The sequence below is a fragment of the Cricetulus griseus genome, chromosome 6 (assembly GCF_003668045.3).
Source record: "Cricetulus griseus strain 17A/GY chromosome 6, alternate assembly CriGri-PICRH-1.0, whole genome shotgun sequence".
NCBI lineage: Eukaryota > Metazoa > Chordata > Mammalia > Rodentia > Cricetidae > Cricetulus > Cricetulus griseus.
The window spans coordinates 58,332,723-58,358,968 of NC_048599.1; the positions used below are offsets into that span (position 1 = coordinate 58,332,723).

General features: G+C 41.9%; 1 protein-coding gene across 1 annotated transcript in view; it reads left to right on the forward strand.

Annotated features, from left to right (window-relative positions):
• Positions 1–304: 304 nt before the first annotated feature.
• Positions 305–26,246, forward strand: part of Ehd4 (EH domain containing 4) — a 71,895-nt gene continuing 45,953 nt past the window's right edge. Inside the window, exons 1-2 of the mRNA XM_027422135.2 lie at positions 305–629; positions 18,629–18,805. Of these exons, the coding sequence (XP_027277936.1) occupies positions 394–629; positions 18,629–18,805 (413 nt within the window). The 5' untranslated portion in view covers positions 305–393. The remainder of the gene's footprint in view (positions 630–18,628; positions 18,806–26,246) is intronic.

The following is a 26,246-nucleotide window of genomic DNA, read 5'->3' on the forward strand; positions in this document are numbered from 1 at the left end:
AGCTAAGACTTGCCCGGAAGCCGACGCCACCTGGCCAGAAGGATGTACCCGAGGAGACGCGCCCGCGCCACCCTGCCTGGGTTACTCCCTCTCCTCGCCCAGCCGTCCAGACCGATGCCGTCATCGATAATTCATTAAGACACGCCTTTCCATTGGCTAGAGCCTCCACTCCTCGCTGGCAGACGCCCAATGAGGAAGGACCCGAGAGCGCTTCTGAATAATGAGCGCCGGTCCGTGACGCAGCGGCTGGTGATTGGTCGTCGCGGCAGGGGGCGGGCCCGGGGACGGGCGGCGGCGGCGGCGGCGGCGGCGGCCAGAGCTACGCGGGCGCTGAGATAGAGCGACGCAGGGTCTGACTGGAGCGCAGCGGGCTGCTAGTTGGCGGGCGGCAGCATGTTCAGCTGGATGGGACGGCAGGCGGGCGGGCGCGAACGCTCGGGCGGCATGGACGCGGTGCAGACGGTGACGGGCGGCCTGCGCTCGCTCTACCAGCGCAAGGTGCTGCCGCTGGAGGAGGCGTACCGCTTCCACGAGTTCCACTCGCCTGCGCTGGAGGACGCCGACTTCGAAAACAAGCCCATGATCCTGCTGGTGGGCCAGTACAGCACGGGCAAGACCACCTTCATCAGGTAACTCGCCGCGCAGGCTCGCTGCCCCTCCGCCTGGGCACCGTCTGCCCTCAGTTACACTCAGAGCTCAGTGGCCCCGTCGCCTCTCGCGACCCCGACGGGCTCTCGTCGCGCGAGGCTCCCCTGAGCCCGGGGCTGCGAGCCCCTTGCTTGCTGTTTCCTTGATCCTGTCACCCTGGCCTGGGAACACAGGACAGGGAGGGAGGGCGAGGCTCTAGAGAGCCTCATCAGTGCAGCCTAGGGTTGGAAGTGAGAATGAAGGTGTGCGGGTCCTAGTTGGAGAGGTAAGCTTCCAGCACAGTGACAATGAATGAATAAATGCCACGGTGGAGGTATGCCATGCCTTTACCTGCCACTCTTCGCCACAGCGGCTGCTTTCATTCAGCTTTATGGTCTATAGGAAGTTAGCCTACAGTGTAGTCGCCTCTCCAGCCTGTGGAACGAAGGGGAGTGTCAGGTTACTATTTGTTAGTTTCCATTTCTTCACCCTTGACAAACTGAAATATTTGTCACGCTCGCTCTGACTCCTGAAGCAGTAACCGTGCTTGCCCTGCGGTTCCAATCACACAGCTTCCTCTGAAGTGACTCGATGAGAAATAATTTACAATGGAACAGACTGCTTTTTAAATAAGGCATCTTATTTCTAAAGCAACCAGCTTATTAAAACTCCTTTTCAATGGGCGATGGTGGTGAATGTCTTTAATCCCAGCACTCAGGAGACAGAGGCAAGAGGATTTCCGAATTCAAGGCCTGCCTGGTCTACAGAATGAGTTCCAGGACAGCCAGGGCTACACAGGGATTCTCAACAGAGCAAAACAAAACAACTTCCTTTCTTTGGGAAGATTTGGTTTTTTAATTTGTTTTGTTTGTGTTTTTGGTTTTGGTTGTTGTTGTTGTTTGGTTTGGGGGGGGTGGTTTTTTGTTTTTTTGTTAAAGCCCCTGTCAGTCAAAGCAAACTGACTAAACATTTAGATTTGGATCTGGAGTTTTGAGAATTGGAACATTCTTTTCATCATTTGATGTTCAACAGGTGTTCAGAAAACTACATCTGTCTTTGGGGTAATGCCATTTCTGTTAAGTATGACCTCTTTTTCTTCAGTTCCAATAAATAGAGTAGTTGTTGCTATAAGAATATGTTAAACCTGGGCCTATAGATACACCGTGAATGACTTCAGCAAATGAAATACACTGTATTTTGAAATATGAAAGAAGAGTGGGGAAAATAATGTTGAAATTGTTTCATTTGATGCTTTTTAATAAGCTGAAAATAGTGTTGAATATGTTACCTCAGATAATATATATATATATATATATATATATATATATCAGTAGCTGGCTCCTTGAAAGATGGCAAATATCAGTCTGTGATAGTGCTTGCCTGTAATCCCAGCATTTGGGAAGCTGAGTCTTCATGTGCCTTCCAGGCCAGCCTGGGCTACATAAAACATTCTAGGATAACACAACAAAAGATCCTGTCTCCAAAACAAAACAGCAATAAGAACAACAGCAAAACTTAAGAAACAAAAACAAAACAGATGGCAAACAGATGGTACATTTAAGATCTTAGAAGCAGTAGTTGTGAATTATTGGGATAGTAAAGTATTACAAGAGTGGGGAGAGAACTTTTTAAGCTTAAAGCAAATAAGAGTATAACATCGTTAAAATGTTCTGGTGGCAGTTTCATAGCAGCCCCACATCTCCTCCCATGTATCTTTGCCATGGCTTCACTGTATCTGTGCATAATTAGGGAGCCTTTCCTAGATGCTATACCAACCTAGGCTAAAGACAGTGTGCTCCTCTGTTCATATTCTGGCTAATAAGCAGGCCTGAGGTAGGAGAGTACAACTCAGTTCAAAGGGATGTGTGTCAATCCTCTTTCCCCGCCTCAAATTATTTTCTTATTCTTCTCTGCTTCATTGATTAGGAGAAGCTTTGTGGAATAGTGTTAAGACCAGTTCTGAGATTTGGCTCATGGCTATACCTCCCAATTAAGTATTTTTTAGTAGCTGGACTCAGTAGGAGCTATACAGCCCAAAGGTAAGGGAGGAATAACCTTAACTGGAAGCTTGAGCCATTAGACCAAGGGCCCAAAGTGCCCAGGGGGTTAGAAGATCACTGTGGACAGGAAGCTGGATGAAGCTACACTTGTGGCATCTGAAATGGATTTTAGAGTAGAGTAGGAGGAAGTGATTGGTCTCTGGGAGGAAAGCCCCAAACAGAGGGCAGCTATCCTGGAGACCTGGGCACTTGGGGTAGTAAACAGGAGAGGGCCGTGAGATCTGGCTTTCCTGGCCTCTCCTTTAGGTAGGTCCTGGCTAGGGACCTGGGTGTTTTGCTTCTGGCAGTGAGCATGCTCACTTATACTTGGAGAAGGGGCCAGTCTATAAAGTCACAGGTTCTTTTCCTTCTCACTAACACAGGACCTGCAATATCACAGAGGGAAACGTTCCTCTTCAGTGTAAGTCACTTAACATAGACTTTACTATGCATCTCACACCTTTAGTTAAACTCTGTTTTTCTCTCTTGTTTTGGAGAAACTAGGAGTCCTGTTGTATGTGATGGACCAGGACATTCATCAGAACTGAGGCAACTGAGTGTGTCCTTTGTTTTGATGGAAAGTTCTCCTAGGTGGGATGCCTGAAGAGCCTGGGGTGTCAAGAAAATATGCTCACTCTTTTTGGGTGATCACCAGAAGAGGCCAAGTGCCAGAAAGAGGGAAAATTGAAAGAGTGAGGTTAAATGAAAAGAACAGATTGGTAGAATCTCCTGTAGATCATAGCATTGAAAGCCTAGAAGAGGCTTCAGATGTGGGTGAGATAATTGTCAAAGTCTCTTTGGGGGAAAGGCAGAGCATCCAACAGCTCTATTGTCTGGTTATTTTATTTCTCAAAAGACAGGACCTATAGTAAGAACTGTTAAATAGTCTGCTTCAGATAGGCAAGGAAAAATTGTCTAGAGAAGAAGAGATTGGCACTGGTGAAAGTGATCATATCACCTTTGATTTTAATGGCTGAGGAAGGGCAGGTGTTAGGTTTATCCAGGATTATGTTCAAAGCTTGAAAGGAAAGGACAAGTTTCATAGGTTGGTTCAGCAGTTAAAAGCTCTTATTGCTCTTCCAGAGAACCCAAGTTTGGTTCCCAGTACACACATTAGGTGGCACACAACACCTTTAACACCAACCTCAGGGAATCCAGTGCCCTCTCCCGGACGTCATAGGCACCTGCATTCACCCGTGCGCACACACCCCCACCCACAATTAAAAATAAATCTATTAAAATTCAACTTCAGATTTTTTTTTCAATTTCAGAATTTTTATGCAGAAAAGAAAATCACTGGGCCCAGCTCCTTTAAAGCAAAATCATTCCACTGTGAAACATGGGTGGTTCCCCGGAAATCAATTAAAACTACAAATTGCAACTTCTGCTCTTAAGGGTTCTACTTCCTCTCTTCCTCCTGTACCGTGGCACCATCCCCCAAGAAAGTTTATTCTAATGAGGAGAAAAGAAGAAGTGATTCTATGTAGGCTGGATGGACAGTGCTTACCTAGCATGTGTGAGGTCCTAGGTTCAATCCCCAGAACTGAAAAAAGGAAACTAGGTAGGCTTTAAAGGGGCAGAGAGCAGGGCAATAGGCAGGAAAAGACACAAACTGCATCCATATTGGAAAAGAGTGAAACTGTTTGCAGACCACATGGTCTTTTTTATATTAAAATATCTTGATTAGAAACAGAAATCTATTGTTTTTCTAAGTTTGAAATGAATAGTCTCAGAGTGACATTAAGCAAACAAAACTGTTTGTGATAGCATCTAAAGGGGATAAAGTATTGACGACAATACTTTAGGAATAATAAGCCCAACAAAAAGAAATGCAAGACTTCTACATTGACAGAGTCATTACTAAAAGAAATTAAGGAAGACCTAAATGGAAAACTACCCCGTATCGGAGGATTTGAGGCCATGTTAACATGGCAATGCTCCTGAACTGCTGTTTGTTTTCTGAGACAGAGTCTCAGTGTATATTACTTGGTGGCCTGAACCCACTGTATAGCCCAGGATGGCCTCAAACTTGTGGTAGTTCTCCTACCTCTGCCTCTGGAGTTCTAGGATTATAAGGGTGTGCCACCATACCTAACCAGTGTATCTGAGTTGGTTGTCAGATTCAAAATAACTTCTATTACTTTGTTTCTTTATTGTTTGTTTGGGGCAGCAATTGACAGGCTGACTCTATAATTATTGGGAACTCAGGGTTTGCAAAAAAGCAGCCCTGAAAAAGAACAAGATTTGGAGGACTCACATTTCCTGATTTAGAATTTATCATGTAACTACTGAAACAGTGCAATGTGGCACTGGCGGCAGGATAGACAGATTAGTGGTACAGATCTGAGAGCCCCAAAGTAAACCTTCATATTTATGATCAACTGGTTTTTGACAAGATATCATGACAGTTCAATGGGAAAAGAATAGCTTTTTGGACAGATAATGCTGGGACAACTGGACACTCATGTGCAAAAGCAATGAAGAGAGATTGTTCATGGGTATGTGATACTTTTTAGAGTGATGAAAGTGTTCTGAAATTGGGTAGTGGTACTGATCATACAACTCTCAGTGAATCAAACACGGAGCTGCTCTTTAGAAGGCTAAATTCTCTGATAGATGAATTGTATTTCAGTTGGGGTTGGAATGTAGCTCAGCAGTGAAGTGCTTGCCTAGCATGTACAGGGTCCTGGGTTCAATCACTAGAAATGAAAAATACAAACAAACAAATAAAAACATTCTTCCAGTGTGAAGCAGCCTGTAATTCTGATTTCCATAATTCTGTAATTAGTGCCACTCAAGTAATTTGTGCATTTGTGTGTGCTAATTTAAACTGAAAACATATATTCCAGAAAGAAAACAAAGTGGAAATGAGCTAAGGGAACAAAAGAACAAAGAGAACTAGAGAGTAATTGTGAGGCTAAGAGAATACCAGTAGCTACCAAGGAATCCCTGTGGTTTTGTTTCTCCTTGAATATATCTTGCCAGTCAATAAACATTCATTATTCATAATACTCAAGTTGATAAAATAAATGTATGACAAATATTTCTTTTAAAATACTTAATAAGGACCGGAGAGATGGCTCAGTGGTTAAGAACACTGGCTGCTATTGCAGAGGAGCCAGTTTGGTTCCCTGTATCCACAGGATCACTCACAGCCATCTATAACTCCAGTTCCAGGAGAGTTTTTCTGGCCTCCACAGGCACTGCATACAGGTGGTATACTTACATTTATAAATACGAAACACTCATTCATGAAAGAAAAAATAATGCTTATTATTATATATTAAATTCTAAAAGTACTATTTTAAATATAATATTTAGGGGCATGGCTATAGATCAGTTGATAGAGTGCTTCTCTAGCATGCAGAGGCTCTGGGTTTCATCCCTAGCACCACATAAAACAGGTGTGATGATACGTGCTTAAAATCCTGGCACTTGGGAGAGAGAGAGGCAGCAGGAACAGAAGTTCAAGACCTGTCATAGCAAGTTTGAGGCCTGCCTAGGCTGAATAAGACCCTCCTCCTCTCTCCCTGACTCCCGACACACGTGTGTGTGTGTGTGTGTGTGTGTGTGTGTGTGTGTGTGTGTGTGTGTCGTGTTTAATGGGGAAAGGAGGTGGAAACAACTAACCTTTTCACTCCAGCACTTTGAGCAAGTCTCTGGTTTGAATCCCATGGATTCATATATACATCCCTGCAGAGATGGAAGACAAACACACAGGGTGGGGTTGTCAGTCCCTAACCTACAAGGCTGAAGAGTAGGGATAGGCAATGTCTCTGGATGCTGTTATCAGAAAAGAGAGGGGGTGGCTAAACAGGCAAAATGCTACATAACCTCACAGAAGCCGAGTGAAGAGAGGGCCCAAAGAACCAGGTATTTCTTGGGGGAAAGGATCAAAACAGAGCTTGTAGGTGGATAAGCCATCAGGAGCCAAACTGACCTTGGCGAGAGCTGTGTCAGCAAGTGGTGATGGTGGAAGGCAGGTGGTGGGGGGTCGAGGAATGTGTAGGAGGCATTAAATACAGAAAATCCTCAGTGGCAGGGCACTGGAGGGGAGGCACCACTGGTCAGAGACATTTTACTGGCTTGCTTAAAGAAGAGCATGACCTCAACACAGATATAAGTGGATGGAACGGGGAGGGTTGTGGAGGAAAAGCAACTGGTGACTGAGAACAGAGTGAAACTAGGACTTGAAGAAGTGTGGTAGGGCTGTGGGGCATTAGTGTCAGTATTCGGCACAGCCAGATAGTTTGTGGTTTCTCCACTCATTGTATTATCTGCTTGCAAGTGGCCAATTATCAAGACAAATGGTGGAAAGAAGACTTGTGGTGTGGTGGTGATAGTGGGTTTGGTTTTGTGATAACTGGGATTTGAATGAAGGATGCGGCATGTGCCAAGCAAGTGATCTACTGCTGAGCTGTATGATCTTAACCCCAAAAGAATTTTTTTTAGTTAAAAAATTCTCATTTACATGATTACTTCTAAAAGACATTTAATATGCATTTCAAACCTTGGGACTGTGACGAAGAAAGTGTTGATTTCCTAAGTCTGGCTGTACATCCGAATCACCTTTCAAAATAAAGATCCCTTGGTCCTGTCTGAGACGTCACTTGGAGTGTGGCTACCAGAGGCTCCCTCTGATTCTTTTGTAGCCTTATCCAGGGAACATCTGAAAACCATTGATGTCTGAAGGGCCAGCATGGAATTACAGAACCATCAATTCTTAAGAAGCTCAGCCTTGATCCAGCAGAGGGAGACTGACTCCAGTGAACTCTCCACCTGTTCCCAGCTTTATCTAATCAAATTTTTAACAATGACTTAGATGGAGACATATGTCCTGCTGGGGATTACCTGATAAACACAGCTCAGCGAAGTGATGTTTTTTTCACACATAATGTAACCTGTTGAAAATGTCTAATAATCACTAAATAGTCTTCATAAGTGCTTTCAGGGGCTGGGAAGATGGCTCAGGGGGTAGGCACACTTGCTCTTGTAAGCGAATGCCTGAATTCAGATCTGCAGCACCCACAAAAAAGGTGGACATGGCTCTTGGGTACCTCTAACCTCAGTAGTGTAGAGTAAGACAAGTAGCTGAAATGACTAACTAGGAAGCTTCTGGTTCAGTGAGAGACTCTGTCTCAAGTCAATAAGGTGGGGAGCAGTAGAGGAAGACACCTGAAGTCTTATATCTCACATGCATGTATCACCCACCCCACCCCATGTAACTTGAATGGTTGCATCTTTCTGCACAGCTTGAAACATGTTTCTAACCCTGCAAAGTTGTGCACAATGCTTTGATGAATGCTTTTAATCAAAAGTCTTTATTTCCAGCTTTTTTCTTAGAATAGTCTGAGCATAAATCGTATATTAAAAAACAAAACAAAAAACTAGGGAGACATCTCAGGCTATAAAGTGCTCGTCATGCAAGCATGAAGGCCCGAGTTTCAGTCACCAGAACCCGCATAAAAATGTCAGGCATGTTGTCATGCATTTGTAATTCCAGGACCTAGAGGGGCAGAGACAGGTGGATCTCCAGAGCCAGCCAGTTTACTCAGTGAGCTCCAAGCCAGCAAGAGAACCTATGTCAAAACTAAAGGTGATGGTCTGTCCCAAGGTCTGTCCTCTAGCCTCCACAAGCATATGCACACAGCCACACATCTATGTACACATGCAAGAAACTTGCCACGATTTTCTAGGCTTATGTGTATTGCTAAATTATTATATCTGCCAATATCCATGGATACATACTATTTCATAAAGGTTACTCCAAATTAAACCAGAAATGAGGATCAGGATCACATTTTAAAAGTAATTATTAGCATTAAAAAAGTTTGGTAGGAATTTGCTTTTTTAAAAGCTGGTAAAGTTGAGCATGCAAAGTAGTTACTAACTTTATTTCTTTATGAATTCTGTGAATTTTGCCCAGTTTCCATTTCAAGTACTAGTCTTTTTCGTGTCAATAAGTTGGATATTCCCCCAATAACACATATCAATACCTTGTTATAAGTATTTTCCAGCTACAGGTTTCCCTTACATTCTGATGAGAAATTGTATGTAAATGTATTTAATATTTATGAGCAAATCTAACAACTTCTTTTTTGATATATTACTTTATGGTAAGAAGAATCCTTGTTTACAATCACTTGGGAAATAGTCACTCATTTTATTATTTTAATATTTGTATTTATTTTTGCATTTGTTTTTTGAGCTCTGGGGGTGGGATAGAGGGCATGTATGCCGAGGTACAAGGGTGATAATTAAAGGATAACTTGCAGGAGTTGTTTCTCTACTTTCACTGTGTGAATTCTGGGGGTTAAACTCAGGTTCTCAGGCTTGGGGGAAAGTTCCCTTATCCACTTCCTGAGTCATCTCATTAGTCCGTATTTTCCTCTTAAATAGGCTTGATTTAAAATTTTATATATTATATTTAAGGCCAGGCATGGTGGCAGAAGCCTTTAATTCTAGCACTTGGAAGGCAGAGGCAGGCAGATCTCTGAGTTTGAGGCCAGCCTGGTCTACAAAGTGAGTTCCAGGATATGGATATATATGTATATATATAAAATATACAAAAATAAATACATATATATACATGTATCCATACATATATATACACATGTATATATAAGCTCTCTGATCCATTTTAGAAGTAAAACTTGTCTTAGTGCTATTATTTTTCTTTGGACATTTTTTTTAAACACCACTGCTAAATAATACTAGCTCTTCCTCCTATTATATGAGGCTTCCTCATAGGCTGTTATTTAATATTAGGTCTGTTGGGATCTTTCTCTTTGTTATTATATTTATGAATATAACAATCCCAGCATCATACCATATTATTATTATATTTATGGATAGAACAATCCCAGCACCATATCATACTGAAACTCTTTTATCAAATGGTAACTCTAGATCCTCTGAGTCTCTTTATTTGTCAAACAAGCATTAACTGTCATTTTCTATTACTCATTGAGAAGAACTTTAAAATGACATCGTTAGACACTTCCTTGAAAAACCCCACTGGGATCCATTTGCATGAGAACTGTATTTTATCTAAGCGAGACTTGTTTCTGCTCCCCCCAAGCAGAAACTGAACTGCTTTGGTGGCCTTCTCTCACCCGTCTGGATCTGCGGAGGCAGCTGCCTTAGGTTTCCAGTCCTCTGCAGCTCTCAGGAATGTTAGCCTTAGGGACTTCAGCTGCTGCTGCTGCTTTTGTAAGACTTTTCTCTTTATGTTATTTATGGCCTTCTGTCTCTAGTACCTAGGTAGCTGCTGAGGTTTTGGTTTTATTCTGATCATTTGGCTGTAGGAATATTCTGACGTCTTTTGAGTAGACAGGCCTATGTTTTCTAGATCAATAATTGTCAGTTACACTTGTGATTACTTTGTCTCCTCATGTCCTTCATATCTTACTGAGGTGAGAATGGGACATTCCTGTCAAACGTCTCATTTCAGTGATTTTTGCCTTTGTTATTTTTTTGTTTTGTTTTGCAGATTTTTTTATTTGAATTAGAAACAAGATTGATTTACATGACAATCCCAGTTCCCTTGTCCCTCCAGTCCTCACCTACCCCCTCCCAACTAAACCCTATCTGATTTCTCTGTAAACCTAAAATGTCTCCCTCTATTATGGTATCTCCATTCTTGTTATCTTCTATTCTTCCCCTGACTCAACCTTTCTGCTCCCTCATGTCCTCTGCATCCCTCCTCTTCTCCCCTTTTCATTCTCCTAGCTTCCTCTCCCTTCTTCCCATGCTCCCAATTTGACTCTTTCCCCTTCTCCAGGGGACCATGTATGTAGCTTCTCTGGCAGTGTGGATTGTAGGCTGGTAATCCTTTACTCTATGTCTAAAATCCGCATATGAGTGAGTATATACCATATTTGTCTTTTTGTGATTGGGTTTCCTCGCTCAGAATGGTTTCTTCGAGTTCCATCCATTTTCCTGCAAATTTCAAGATTCCATTTTTTTTTTCCCACTGAATAGTACTCCATTGTGTAGATGTACCACATTTTCTCTATTCATTCTTCAGTTGAGGGGCATCTAGGCTGCTTCCAGTTTCTGGCTATTACAAATAGTGCCGCTATGAACATCGTTGAACAGATGTCCTTGTTGTATGAATGTGCTTCTCTTGGATATATGCCTAGGAGTGAAATTGCTGGATCTTGAGGTAGACTCATTCCCATTTTCTTGAGGAGTCACCATACTGATTTCCAAAGTGACTGTACAAGTTGGCACTCTCACCAGCAGTGGAGAAGTATTTCCCTTTCTCCACATCCTCTCCAGCATAAACTGTCATTGGTTTTTTTGATTTTAGCCATTCTGACAGGAGTAAGATGGTATCTCAGAGTTGTTTTGATTTGCATTTCCCTGATGGCTAAGGATGTTGAACACTTTCTTATGTGTCTTTCAGCCATTTTAGATTCCTCTATTGAGAATTGTCTATTTAGTTCTGTACCCCACTTTTTAATTGGATTGTTTGGTGTTTTGGAGACTAGCTTCTTGAGTTCTTTGTATATTTTGGAGATCAGCCCTTTGTCAGATGTGGGGTTGGTGAATATCTTTTCCCATTCTGTGGGCTGCTGTTTTGTCTTGCATATTGTGTCCTTTGCCTTACAGAAACTTCTCAGTTTCAGGAGGTCCCATTTATCAATTGTTGATCTCAGTGTCTGTGCTACTGGTGTAATGTTCAGGAAGTGGTCTCTTGTACCAATTAATTCAAGGGTATTTCCCACTTTGTCTTCTAATAGGTTCAGTGTGGCTGGGTTTATGTTGAGGTCTTTGATCCATTTTGACTTAAGTTTTGTGCATTTGCCTTTGTTGTTTTACCTAAAGGTAGTGTATCATATCTCATAAATTAGCCACATTAAGAGATTTTTTCCATTTTTAAATTTTAAATTTTTAAAGAATTTTATTTAGCTGAGTATGGTAGCATGCACCTTTAATTTCAGCACTTCAGAGGCAGGGGCAGGTTGATGTCTGTAAGTTTGAAACCAGTCTGGACCATTGCAGTCCAACTAAGGTTATATAGTGAGATTCCATCTCAAAAGAAAATTAGATGGATGGATGGATAGTCTATAGATAGATAGTGATAGATAGATAGATAGATAGATAGATAGATAGATATAGCTACATCATTGGGGACAAAAGAGTATCTGCTGAGTTTTAGTTAAAACCATTTAATCTTTCATTTATATCTGTACTCTATAAAATGATTATTAGAGTATTAATGTTCATAGTTCTGTAGGAAAAAACTGGAAAATACTGTATTTTGCAAAGCCCTCATGAACAATTATAGTGCAAGGTGGGGGGGGGCAGCGCATGCCTTTGATCCCAGTACTCGGGAGACAGAGGCAGACAGATCTCTGTGAGTTCAAGGCCAGCCTGGTCTGCAGAGTGAGTTCCAGGACAGCCAGAGTGGTTAGACTGGGAAATCCTGTTTCAAAAAAACCAAAACAACAACAACAAAATTACAGTATTCGAAAATCAAAAAATTTATAATCTAAGTCTGTCAGATTACAAATTACAAATAATACCATCAAAAACAATGAATGTTCATTGTGTGATTGAATGAAGAACTGGAAAAGTGAACAGTGCTGTGAGCAATTGGTTATAATTCCAAGAGATTTCCCCACCCTCCTGAAAGCATGGAAAGAAGGCACAGGTGGTGATACTGTGTTGACAGCAGTTGTTCAAGCACAGCTCAGCCCCAAGTATTTTGGATTCCATTGAGAGCTGGAAGAACCATCAGAAGGGTAAGATTTCACCCAGCAAATTCCAGTCTTTTGCTTCAACAGGGTAATGTCCATTCCATTGCTAGGCACAGCAGTTTCTAAAATAATGTCACCTAAATGAGCAATCCTAATGATAATATGGCTGGTTTTACACTTAAGAAAGACAGTTTTGCCTGGTATAGTGGTGCATACCTTTAATCCCACCCTGGGGAGGCAGAGGCAGGCAGATATCCATGAGTTTGAGGCCAGCCTCATCTATATAGCAAGTTCCCGGACAGCCAGGGCTGTATATAGAGAATCCCTAGCCAAAAACAAAACAAAACTAAAACAAAAGATAATAATAAAACAGATTTAAAAATACAAAAATAAATAAAATGGAAGTGGCAATCCAATTTATTTATTTGTCTACAGACTGATTTGGGTGTTGGGGCCTCATACATATATATATTGTATGTATGTGTTTTCCTCTGTCGTGTGTGTGTGTGTGTGTGTGTGTGTGTGTGTGTGTGTGTGTGTGTGTGTGTGTGTGTTATCTATCTTAGTCCAGGCCACTCCTAAGTCCCACAGGCGTTGTGTTTTCCTCTGTCATTCTCCCTAGAACATCATCTTGAACATTGTTTTTGAGTCAACAGAGCCCATCTTTTGGAAGAGGCCATATGTATTTATTTGTAAAGAGTTTCAGTATAAACATGTTTTAAACTTTGTTGTTCACATGGAACTGAATTATCAGGAAACTTTTATTCTGAAATTGTGTTATGTTTAAATATGGCTTAAATAAACTGCTCGGTTTATTAAACTCTACAAGTTTGAGCCAGCACCAGCTACTGAGTCCCCTTGAACCAGGTTTTCTTCTTGCCTTTCTTGATCATTCCTCTGCTGGCCATAGCATTTGCAGAGACCCTACGTTAGTAGGGTCGGGCATGTAATACGATGGTAGAGTATTTGCTAGGTGTGTTTGAGGGCCTGGGTTCAATCCCAAGTACTACAGATAAACAAAACCTTACTAAGACTCCAAATATTGAAGCAACTATTGGAGTTAATTTCATTCTCCCTCTTTTCTTCTAAAGATTTATTTTATTTTATGTGTATGTTTTGCCTGCATGTATGTATATATACCCCATATGTATTCGGTACCCTTGGAGGCCAGAAGAGGGTGTTGGAGTCCCCAGACAGACAATTGTGAGCCACCATGTGGGTGCTGTGAACAAAACCCAGACATGCAAAACAGTAAGTGCTCTCAACCACTGAGCCATCTCTCTAGCCCCCAAAATTAATTCTTTTTTAAAAAATGTTTTGGTAGGCCAACAAGATGGCTCAGAGAGGAAAGGTACTTGCTACCAAGCCTGATGCCCTGAGTTCAATGCCTACAACCCACATCATGGAAGCAAAAAACCACCTTGAAATTCTTCTGGATTCCACTTACACATGTGGCACATGTTCACACACATGCACAAGTAAATAAATTAATTTTAAAATGTGTTTAAAGCATAATAATGAATTGAGACTCTGCACAGACAGCAAGATATGCATGAATGTTTCTTTAAATACTTTATTTTTTCATAGGCTGTGTCTGTAGACTTTAGCTTCAGAGTGTAAAGTAATGCTCAAACAATGCCCCAAATATATGTGGAATATTTTTAGCATACACAACTCATTGAATACCTGTTTAATAAAATCTTTTGTCTGAACATTCCTTGTGACTCATAGAGCATTTTCCTGTAAATGCTTCCATTGGTGGCTGACTCAGCCTCTTTAATCCTGATTTATCTCATTTAACCTGTAAAATGGGGATGAAAATAGTTCTTGCCCATTAGGTATTTAGCAATTGATACTATTTATGTAAAGGCTTTTATGTAAAGTCCCCAGTGTTAGGTAGGAAGTGTATTACTAAACAAAATAAAGAAATGTTGAAGTACCAACCCAGAAAGAATGCTCGATAAATACCTAAATGACAAAATTCAAAGCTGGAATTTGGGATATTGTTAAATAATGTGCCTCTTATTTTTCTTTGTTTTTAGTCATTCTTAAACCCATCTTTCATAAAATGGTGCTTGGATTACAGTAAAGGACTTTTCATTATCCTGAGTTGTTTTTTTTTTTTCTTCCCTTTGTCATGAATAATACTTTTCCTTTGAAGTCAATTCTTCCCCTTTAGCCTAAGCAATAAAAAAAAAAAAAAAAAAAAAAAAAAAAAAAACCACCATCTACATGCAGTGACCTCATCAGACCAGGACACAAAGAGGTCAGGTCTCCTGCCACCCTCTCCACTTCCGCCCAACCACATGTGATCCAAATGTCTGTACCTTTTTACGTTGATGACTTGGCTCAAGACCCTGAAGCAATCATCGCTTGAATTGGCAGGCCTCTCTGAGAACACAGGAAAGGGAGCAAAGTGGTGCCAAGGACAGACTTCAAGCCTCTAAGGCACAGGATGCCTGTGGAGTGGGCTGCTCGGCTCTGCATCACGGTAGATTCTTTTCTATAGTTTTCCTGTGGTGTGGCCTCTTGTGTTCCTTTCAACTCTTGTTACCACAGATAACACCTCAGAGTCCCTGTAAATCCTGCATTGGTAAAACCTCTGGCTCAGGCTTATGCTGGGGTCTGTGAGATTAAAGTTTCTGTGTATGCCACACCTCAGGATCCACTATACCCTCCCCTCCCAGGTTGCTGATATTAACCACATCCCTTCAGTGTCAATTTTGTCATATCAGACATTTGGTATCTTGTTTGTTCTTGATTCTCTTTTTACATTGACGTGTAACTGCCTGCCCAACAGTGTGATGTATATCCGAGTGTCAGAAGAACCCCTTTGGACAGTCTACTCTGAGTGTGTTATTTGTTGATTCATGCATGTGACAGGCTTAAAATAACCACTGAACTGAGAGTACTCTGGGACCCCAAGGTAACATGTGGAGTTTAGCATGGTCCAGGAGTGAGGGGATCTTTGTGTGGCCACTAGCGAGTTTGAGCAGAAAAACAAGTCATGAGTAGTATCCTTCTCTTTAGATGAGTTAAATTAAATGATTCATCAGAGACGGTGTGTGTGTGTGTGTGTGTGTGTGTGTGTGTGTGTGTGTGTGTGTGTGTGTGTTGTGCCCTGTAGGTGCTGATAGTTCACAGAGGAGAGAAAACAGGCCCATAGATGACCCCCACAGTAGATAGGGGACCCACTGTACAAGGGCTTCCCATTGTAAATGCCTGTCATGTGAAGTATGTGAGTACCTTTGCAGTAAGGTTGTACCAACTACTCCTGCAGCTGCATAAAGAGGTGGATTCTGTGACCCTCACCAACATCAATTATGGAGGATGTGAATTTGCTAATATACTGTCTTTGTTTTGATAATGAAACTGAACATTGACATTTTTAGTACCTGTGGGAGAGTACCACTGAACATTTTCATTTCATAAGAGGCACAGTAATCCTCCCAAGTTCTCATCTGCGTTTGGGACCAGAGCCTTAATGCTTTATCAAGTTCACAGTTGAGGACACCCTATGTTTCAAAGTAGTTCATATTTGCAGCTGCCTAAATAATAAGTGCTTAATTAATATTCAGCCTGGTAGGGTTGCTACTGAGGAAATTTTGGCTTCTATTACTGTATAAACTCAGAAGTCAGAAACACCTGCTCTCCTTTAAACAAGTTTGTCATTGGTGTTTTCCTTGAAACTCCTATTTAATTCCATAGTTCGTGGGATTTGCTGTGATGTCAAGTAAATGAAACATCAGAAAAGAGTTTAGACACCTCTTGGCAGTGAGTGTCTGACTTAAACAGCCCTTACGCTGAGTCGTTGCATCTCTGTGTTCCCACCTGAGGTCCCTTCTCTGCAGCACTGATGTGGAACCTGGAGGTCTCTCCTGCCCAGGCCTGGTGAAGGCACTGAGAAGGGGTCACATTCTAAGAAGGCACGTAAGATAGAACTTCCCCAAAGCTGATGGGACAGCTCCTGTCTGTTTCTTCAGTTTTACTGGGATGTGTGAAACCCCAGTAAACATTGACCTATTGCCATCAAGTGTCAGATGGAGCTTGGACATGACACTTTTGTGAGTTGGAAACTATGTGCAACCAGGAATCCTGCAACCCTGGCAGCTGTTGGCTCAAGCGTTGCCATCTACAGTTGTCTGTAGTCCTCAGTCCCACTCTCTCCCTGCCTGTCTTCATCCGGGCTGAGGGGTGTGAAAGTCAAACAGGACATTGCTGAGGGATGGCCTGATTCTCAGTTCTAGCTTTGCTGTTAAATGACCAGACTTGGAGTTCCAGAAGGGCTGTGTGCTTGCGTTAATACACTCAGCTAGGTGTGAGAAATACATACTGGTCTCACAGTGAAGTCATATCACTGTAGCTCTTGTCTGTCTGTCTGATTAGTATGGAATTTTGTAATTAACCAGTGTGAATATTTCTGCTTCGAATGCTGTTGACTGTGCTATTAGGAACACTAAGGCTTTGACTGGAAAAGAGTTTAATATTTTGAAAAATTTAAATATGGATACATTTTGAATCAATAGAATGTTCTTTTTTTAAAAAAAAGATTTTTATTTATTATGTATACAACATTCTGCTTCCATGTATATCTGCACACCAGAAGAGGGCATCAGATCTCATTACAGATGGTTGTGAGCCACCATGTGGTTGCTGGGAATTGAACTCAGGACCTCCGGAAGAGCAGTCAGTGCTCTTAACCTTTGAGCCGTCTCACCAGCCCTCAATAGAATGTTCTTGCCTCAGCTTTTCTTCAAGGAGAATGAGGCAATGTACCCCATGTCCTTAGAGAGACTAGGGGATTGTGTTGGAGGACAGTCTGGTGAGCCCCTTTCCCTTACATTAAAGGACATAGAAAGTCCTTATTCCCAGGATCATATCCTGGGGCGAGGGTACTGAATGTTTCTGCTTATCTGAAAAGTCACTAGTGCCACACCAAGTTTAAAGATCTGAAGACAGCACACATCTGAGACTCTGACAGCTTGCATTCTGTTTTCACTCACTCACTGTGTAACATTGGGCAAGTTAGTTGGCCTCTTCTTTGCTAACCTATTTTCCTACCTGTAAAGTGAAGCTGTTATCACTCACTTGAAAGTGCTGTAGGAGCTGAATGGAACAATCATGTATGCATAAGGCACAGTGCATGTATGCATCAGGTGTAGCCCATACATCAGGCACAGTGCATGCATATGGCATGGTGCATATAGAAGGCATGGTGCATGTATAAGGCCTTATGTCTTTTCATTAAATGCTAGGAGTTATTAACCAAATTTTTTTCATAATTAGTCTCAACTTATAGGACATCTTAAAACAGTGCCTCTATCTGGGTCTCCCCAACTTCACAGAAATGTAAAAACTTTGAGTAAAGTTAAAAAAGTTACAGTGACATAAAGAAAAAGTTTAGAGTAAAGCAAAGCCTACTAATACTGCTAACTAATTTTCATTTTGTTTATATAAGAAAGAAGTTTCACTTCTCGTTCTTATAATAATGACAAATTGTGTTTGACATTTAGTTCTTTCCCTCTGTCCCCAGGAATAATTACAGGTTACATTTGACTAATCAAGATTATAATTTATTTAACCTTTATTTTATGTGCACTGGGGTGAAGGTATCAGATCCCCTGGAACGAGAGTTACAGACAGCTGTAAGCTGCCATGTAGATGCTGGGAATTGAACCCTGGTCCTCTGGAAGAACAGTCAGTGCTCTTAACTGCTGAGCCATCTCTCCAGCCCCCAACTAATCAAGATTTATAGAAACAAAGATGGTTTACAGTTGGAGTGGGAGCTGCAGAAACTCGTGTAGTTTTTTTCTTTTTCCCTTGACCCTGGTCATTTCCTGGTTATTCCCAAGACACCTGATGTATCATGATGGCTTCTTATACAAGGTGCCTGGGAACCATGGAGAAGGTGCTCGGCATACAGGCCAGGGGCACTTTTCTAAGTGGGGAGTGAGTTCAGCAGGTGTCCAGAATGCATAGAAATGGTGAGGTAACTGGGTAATGCTTCTCCAAACATGGCACCTATTTGTGTCAATGGGACCTCAGATGTTTACTTTTGGTTTTGGGTTATTTTATTTTTTTGAGACAGGGTCTCATGTAACCTAGGTTGGTTTCAAACTTGTTTGTAGTGGAGGATGACTTTGAACTCCTGATCCTCCAATATTTTTAATAATTGTGTCTGAGTTGGGTAATTATAGGTGGCTCTCTGACTTCTTGTTTGTGGCATTATGCTAAGCTTTTTTTTTTCTTTCCCAGATACTTACTGGAGCAAGATTTCCCTGGCATGAGAATTGGCCCAGAGCCGACTACAGATTCCTTCATTGCTGTGATGTATGGGGAGACTGAGGGAAGCACCCCTGGGAACGCTTTAGTTGTGGACCCCAAAAAGCCATTCCGAAAGCTTAGTCGCTTTGGAAATGCCTTCCTGAACAGGTAAGGACCAGCAAGCTGCAACCTTTGATCAGGTTATTTAAATTTCTCTTCAAATTATTGCTTGTCATGTGGAGTCAAAACAGAAGAAAGACAGAGCATGTGTTCTGGAAGAGGAAAGTGTGTTGGGGGAGAGGGATGCTAATAGTCACATTCTAAGACTGTCAGAAGACATGATTATTTGCATCTATTCTGAGTGACTTCCCTGGGCATAGCTGAGGCCAAGATAGACGTTGTAGTTCAGGTTGCCTAGTGTTAAGTAGCAGTGGGACAGCCACTTTTTCGGTATGGTACACAGGGCATCGCACACTCTGGAAGCTTAGCTCAGAGAAGATGTAAGGTCCCCTGACATCCAGATTTGATCTTTTGATTCAGGATAGGTCACCTCACCTTCCTGAATGTTTCTCTGACTTTTCTGCTGCAGCTCTGCAGTAGAATGAGATCTGCTGACCTTCTTTTCTGTTCCACTGTGTCCCTCCCTCTCTTCTTCCCTCCCTCCTTTCTGCCTTTCCTTCTTTCTCCCCTCTCCCAACTATTTTCTTCCAGTTTTATTTTTAATTATTTATTTCTGCTAGTTCTAATATATATGAAAGAGAGCATATCTTTTATATGTTGTTTCTTTCTGGCCTTTTGTATCTGACTTATTTCACTTAACATGGTACTCTGGTTCCCTTTTGCTATAAATGATAGGATTTTATTTCATGGCCAAATAATACTCCATGTATATGTATATAGCACATCTTCTCTTTTGTACTAGGGCTAGGGATTGAATATAGGGCTTCCCATGTGCTCTGCCTCTGAGCTATATACCCAGTCCTCTTTTTACTTGTTTTTTTTTTTTGGGGGGGGGGTTGGGGAGGTGTTGCCCAGGCTGGTCGTGAACTTACTGTGTAGACCAGACAGGCCTTGAACTTGATGTCATCCTGTCTCTATGTTCTAGAAGCTGAAATTGTAGCTATACCACAGGCCCAACTACCATATTTTCTTATCTTGTTCTTTGTTGGTGAGCACCTGAGCTGCTTTCATGTCTTAGCTATTATAAATAGTACCACAATAAGCATGGCTATGCAAATATCTCTTGTGCATCCAACTTCATTTTCTTCAAGTATATTATATACACAGGACTGAGCTAGCTGAGTGATTGGTAGTTCTTAATTATTTGAAGACGTTGTATGTTTTCTGTAGTGGCTACCCCACCTGATATTCACCACAGTGTATAAAGGTTCCTTTCTCTATTTCATCATCAGCATTTTCTAATAGTATCTGTTCTAACTGGGGTAAGGTGGGATCTTATTGTAGTTTTGATTTTTATTTCCCTAATGGCTACTGATATTGAGCATTTTTTCATGTGTTTAACTGACATTTTTATTTCTTTTGAGATCATTTGACTATTTTTATTGGATTACTGGTTCTTTGGGAGTTATTGTCTTTAATTTTAAGTTTTTTTCTATAGTCTATTTCCCATTATAGTATATAGGTTGTGGTTTTTTTTCACTCTGTTGATTATTTCCTTTGCTGTGCAGAGGATTTTTAGTTTGAGATAATTCTGTTTGTCAATTTCTACTTTTGTTTTTCTGTGCTTTCAGCCTTATTCAGAAAATTAAGTTCATGGTTGGTACATTTAATATTGTTAAAATGTGTATATTTTCTTTTTAAAACCCCTTTCTCTTTATTCCTGCCATTCCTTCACAGCCCTCTTTTTCCTCTTTGGCTTTAAAGACTGGGAAGCCAACCATTAGCTAGAAGTGGAGGACCAACTCCAGCCTGCTTAGGAAGAGGAAGTAGGGCTGGCGTTAAGACACAGCAGGAGACATGAGCTGCACTTCTCCTTTCTAGATGTTCCTAAAAATAAGAACAGCCCCTCCCTCTGACTGCTGCCTGTCCAGAGCCTCAGAGGCTCCATTCTTGGGAACTCTGGAATGAACACTTGCACAGTGGCTGTGCTGACAGCAGCCCAGGCAGCCTCCAAGATCCCTTCTATGAGCAGGCTCCTCCTCTAAAGGTTTCAGATGCTCCTGTTCCAAACCAAAGAGAGCATCCAAGGGGTAGCAAGAAAACTTGGTGGATTAGGCAGAAGTGTGCAGATGATGTAGATGGAAAAGTTCATTCTTGTTGCTAACAGTAACTTACAGAGCACTGTTCAGATGACCTCCCCTGTGGATTCTGGGCTTGTGCCTTAACTCCAGAGCTGCCATGGGTGGCAGTTTCTCCTTATACAGAAGTTAAACCCCAGGGAAAAGCCCAAGGTCTTGAGGGTCTCAGGACAAAGTGAATGAACCAAGTCTGAGGAAATTGCGCGCGCGCGCACACACACACACACACACACACACACACAGGCACTTTCTGGGAGCTCAGGATGTGGGGCAAACAATTACCAGACTTTATCCCATCCCTGGCCTATCTAGAGGCCCAAGGTACAGTATCGTTTCTCCTAGAAGGTTGCTTTGAAATTCTAACATTCATTGCTCTTGCCTTTTCTTTTGTGGTTTATTATTGTTATTTCATTATTTTATTATTAGCCTGGCATGCCTTTAAAGAGAAATAAACTGACTCCTTTTTTTGTTGTTTTTTGTTTTTTTGTTTTTCGAGACAGGGTTTCTCTGTGTAGCTTTGGAGCCTATCCTGGCACTCGCTCTGGATATCAGGCTGGCCTGGAACTCACAGAGATCCGCCTGCCTCTGCCTCCCAAATGCTGGGATTAAAGGCGTGCACCACCAACGCCTGGCCCTCCTTTTTTTTTTCAAATTCTCATTTGGCGAAGTCCATACTTTTAAGAGAATATGCAAGACGAATGGTTGTTTTACTTTGTCAAATAACTTACTTTCCTAAAATAAAAATTTGTTTTTAATCTCAAACTTAGAACAGATGAATATGGAAGAAAATTATAGAGGAAGGATTTGACTGCAAGGTTCACTGTCATAGAATTTAAAATGTGCTGAAAATAATCAATGCATTATACATTCGAGTATTAATTGAGTCCAGGATAACGGGAAAGCAAACAACTACACAGCATGTGTCTAGCACTGCCCCAAACTTTACTTGTACATGCAACATGGAAAGCTATATTAACTTGTAAGTCCTCATGAAGATGCATGATGCGACTGCTACCATTATCCCCAAGCAGTGATGAAGGACTGATGAACAGCAAGGATGAGATAATGTCTTTGGGGTCACTCAGCCTAGTGGCAGTGTTGGGATTGGAACCCACATCATCTGGCCTCAATCCTGGAGACCACAGTGCTGAGCTTCCCAGTGGTGCTGCCTACTACCACTCCTATTTAACTACAGAATAGCTCCGTGGTAAAGACAATGGCGAAGATACTATCTACCAAGTTATAGTTCACATAATTTTATCAGTACTATGCTTGTGGGATTAATAAAGAGTAAAATGGCTGTAACAAGTCTTTTTCTGTCCTACCAGCTAGTTCCCAAATAATGACTTGGCGACTTTTTATTAATTATGAAAGCTCAGCCATAGCATAGACTTGTTCCTATCTGTCTTTTATAACTTAAATTAACCCATTTATATTAATCTATGTTCTGTGTTGTGGCATTATCTCTCTTCCATCTGTACCTCCTGTTTCCTCTCCACGTCTCCTGGCATCTTCTGCACACCTAGATTCCTACTTCTCTTCCTTTCTCTCCCTGGAAATCCCACCTATACCTCCTGCCTAGGTATTGGCTGTTCAGCTTTTTATTACACCAATTACAACAATATATTTTCACACAGTGAACAAATGTCTTACAACAAATGGCCAGTTCACAATAAGAACGCTAAAAGCAAAGAAGTGATTTGCTGAAGAAAAGGTGATCTGGAAGAGGCAGAATTCAGGTTTCCCTCTTCCTACCATTTGCCATCCTGTGCCCCAGTCTGCCCTTCAAGCCGTCCTGGTAGCTGTGCCCGTGTGAGGTTCACAAGTACAGGATGGGCCTCAAGGAAATCCACAATGCTGATCACACAGTGCATAAGGAGCATCAATTAGGGGAGGGCATTCAAACTCTGTGTGTGTGTGTGTGTGTGTGTGTGTGTGTGTGTGTGTGTGTGTGTGTGTGTGTGTTTGTAGCAGCCCTCTGGGATACAGCAGGATTAGCGCCAAAGGCGGGAACTCTTAGCATTACACACTTTTCTGGAAACTAGGTCAAAACATAATAGGAAGAAAAGAGTTATTTTCTGGTAGGGCTTTCTCCCTAGGTCTTGATGACGGGACCACTCATAATTTCAGCCACTGCTCCCAAGGGCATCTTTAAAAGAATTAAATACCTCACGGGGTACTTAAAGTCAGGTGATGCCTGGAGGGTGACTCCACCTTCCCTATTAAGCAAACCTTGGGGACCCGAGTCCCCTAGGCCAATTGCTGAAAGACTAAAGGATCAGTGGTGATTGATATATTTCAGAGAAATGGAGATGAATTCCTGAAAAGACAGGTTTGAATTAGGAAACAGCATACTTAAACAGTACAGGGGGAGTTAAGTTTAGAACAAAAAGGAGTTTGGTGGAAACAAGGCCCGCCTCAAACTCCCTCCACCAAGCTGTTTCATCTGAGAGAAGTCCCAGAGCCCTGTGTTGGAGCTGTGCCATGGAGTTGATATTCCAGCACGTATCAGGAGGCAGTTTACTTCACAGAGAAGGCACAGACACTGCCCACAGGACCTTGCATGTGAGTCCTGAAAGGCACCAGTATCTTCAGTCAGTTCAGAAGTATCAGGGATTGGGGCCTGACATTTTCCTCCAGCAGTCTGCATATAAATTAGATACTATGGGTTTCCCTCAGTGTACTTTTCTAAAAATGGCAGTATTTTAAAAATACAAATAGTCCCAGATACTGTTTTTAGTTTTAGCATCTAGTATAATTTTAAATGACTGATTTTCACAGAGATTTATTCTCTCTCTCTCTCTCTCTCTCTCTCTCTCTCTCTCTCTCTCTCTCTCCTGCACACATAAGCACATGCATGCATTTGCCCATAATTGCTTAAGTTTTTCCCATTTATCTTTCACCTTAGAACTTGAGGTGATTCTGGGTCACAAACCATTGTTCTTTTGTTTTTATTGTTGTTGAGACGGGATCTCACTATGTCTCTCTGGCTAGCCTGTACTCCCTTTATAGACCAGGCTAGCTTCGAACCCAGAGATCTACTTGCCTCTGCCTCCTGAGTGCTGGGATTAAAAGTGTACACTACCATGCCTAGCTACAATCTATTGGGTTTTTGTTGTTTGTTTGTTTTGTGGTTTTTCGAGACACAGGGTTTCTCTGTGTAGTTTTTATTACTGTTGTTTTGTTTTGTTTTATATATATGGATGTTTTGTCTGTATGTGTGTTTGTATACCACATTCGTGCCTGGTGCTAGAAGACTCCAGAAGAGGTCTTCAGATGCCCTGGAATTGGAGTTATAGCCACCATATGGGATCTTGGATTCAAACCTAAGTCCTTATGTAGAGCAGACAGAGCTCTTAACCATCAAGCCATCTCTCCAGATCCCAAATCATTGTTCCTGATTGACCGATGCCTGTATGATTTTGGTTCTGCCATTTCAGGAAAAGTATCATTTTCTCTAGGTTTGAGCAGATCCTTCTAGGCTGGCACACTGCTTCTGGCTTTCCTCCATGGCAGTTGAGAGAGGGGCATTTATGTGGGCTAGATGTGAACATCACTTTTTCCTGGCACCAGAAAATTAGACCAACCATTTACAGTGGGACACTGTGATATTTAGTTGCCTGGGCCTTTTTGTAGATTTTCTGTTTACATCATATAATCTCTGGGTTTGCACTCACTGGTAAAGCAGGAACACTCAAAGGAAGTATTTTGAAATTGCTCTACTCCCTTCCTGTTACAACTTGAGCAGAATGACAAACCTGGTAGAGTTGCATAGCAGGCTTAGAGACCTATGCAAGTGAGATTGCTCAGTCTATATTTGCTGTTTGTTCACCAATACCTAACCCTCCGCACCGTAGGTAGAACACAGGCTGAATATAGAAGCTCCAGGGCAGTGGCGCATCAGTCCTTTGTTTCAGGATATTACCCTGGGTGTGGTAAAGAGACTCAGCAGTGTTTCCAATGTGTGCAGTAACAGTAGTAACCATATGGTTAAGACACACCCAGGACCGCCTGCTTATATTTCAGCTCCTTTACTTGTCACCAGTGGGTTATGACAAGTGAGAGTATGTGACCCTACCAAGCCCCAGTCTGCCCTTCTGTAAGGCCTCTCAATTGCAGTAAGAATTTAATTCATGAATATATAAAGTAGAGCAGGCCTGGCACATGGTCAGAGGTTAGAACCATACTGGTGTTCTTATCATAATCACTGCAAACCTTATTGTTCCATTGAAAAATCAAAATCAGTATTAAGGTGCTGGCCAATTCTTTACATATCTAGTTTGGGGTTTTTGGGGGTTTTTTTGGTTTGGTTTTGGTGGGGGTTGTTTGTTTGTTTGTTTTGGCTTTGTTTTGTGTTTTGAAAAAAAATTTGGGTCACATGGCCTCAAACTCCGTAGTTGACAATAATCCTATCTCCCAATTGTCCCCATTCTACCTCCCAGGTCTCCCAGGTGCTTCGATTACAGGTGTGAATCACAATGCTTAGCCTACCCATTTAGTTTTTTAATTTTTAAAAAAAAGTATATATTTATTTAGCAGGGGAGGGTGGTCTGCTTGCTACTGTGAATGTGTGGAAGTCACTGAATAATCTGTAGGAACCAGTTTTCTTTTTCTACCATGCAGGTCTTGAGGCTTGAACTCAGGTCATCAGAAATGGCTGCAAGCACCTTTACCCACAGAGCCGTCTTGCCAGCCCAAATTAATTTTTTAATATTAATCATTAAGTTGGAATTTTAGCTTTTGGAAGCATTTCTAAGTAACCTAATCCACTTACTTCCTTGTGTTCCTGTGAAGCAGAACCAGTGACCTGCTCAGGACCTTCTGATCCCTGGCATTGCTTTACACTCTGCCCCTTTGCTGTCCTTGACTTTCCCTAGACATGGAGGTAACATCAAGTTGGGGAGCCAGTGAAGGATCTTGATTTCTTTCTTCTTTTACCTTGGGAAACAAAATTCATCAGGTCAGTGGGAGAGACCTATGAGAGCTGAGAAAGGCCCTGGTTCTCTGCACTATGCCTGCCTTTTGTGTGAAATAGAGAAGGCCACATGTCTGCACTGATTTAGGCACTCCGGCAAAGAATGGGAAATCCATCTTGGGACAGCAGATCTCTGCCTGGAAATATCCCAGCAGAAACCTGCAGCTGGGGACTGCCAGACCTGTCCTGCTATTAGAGGCATGACAAATCTTGCCTTTTACCTCCTTTCTCAGGGTGGAGAGGTAAGTGGCGATTGTCATCGTGATGTTAGGAGTTCCTGATTACAGTAGAATGTGGTTTTAGGAACATGCCCACATGCCTAACCTGGCAGTACCTGCCGTGGCACCCTAAGGGCCCAGTGCCTGCTTTTGCTTTC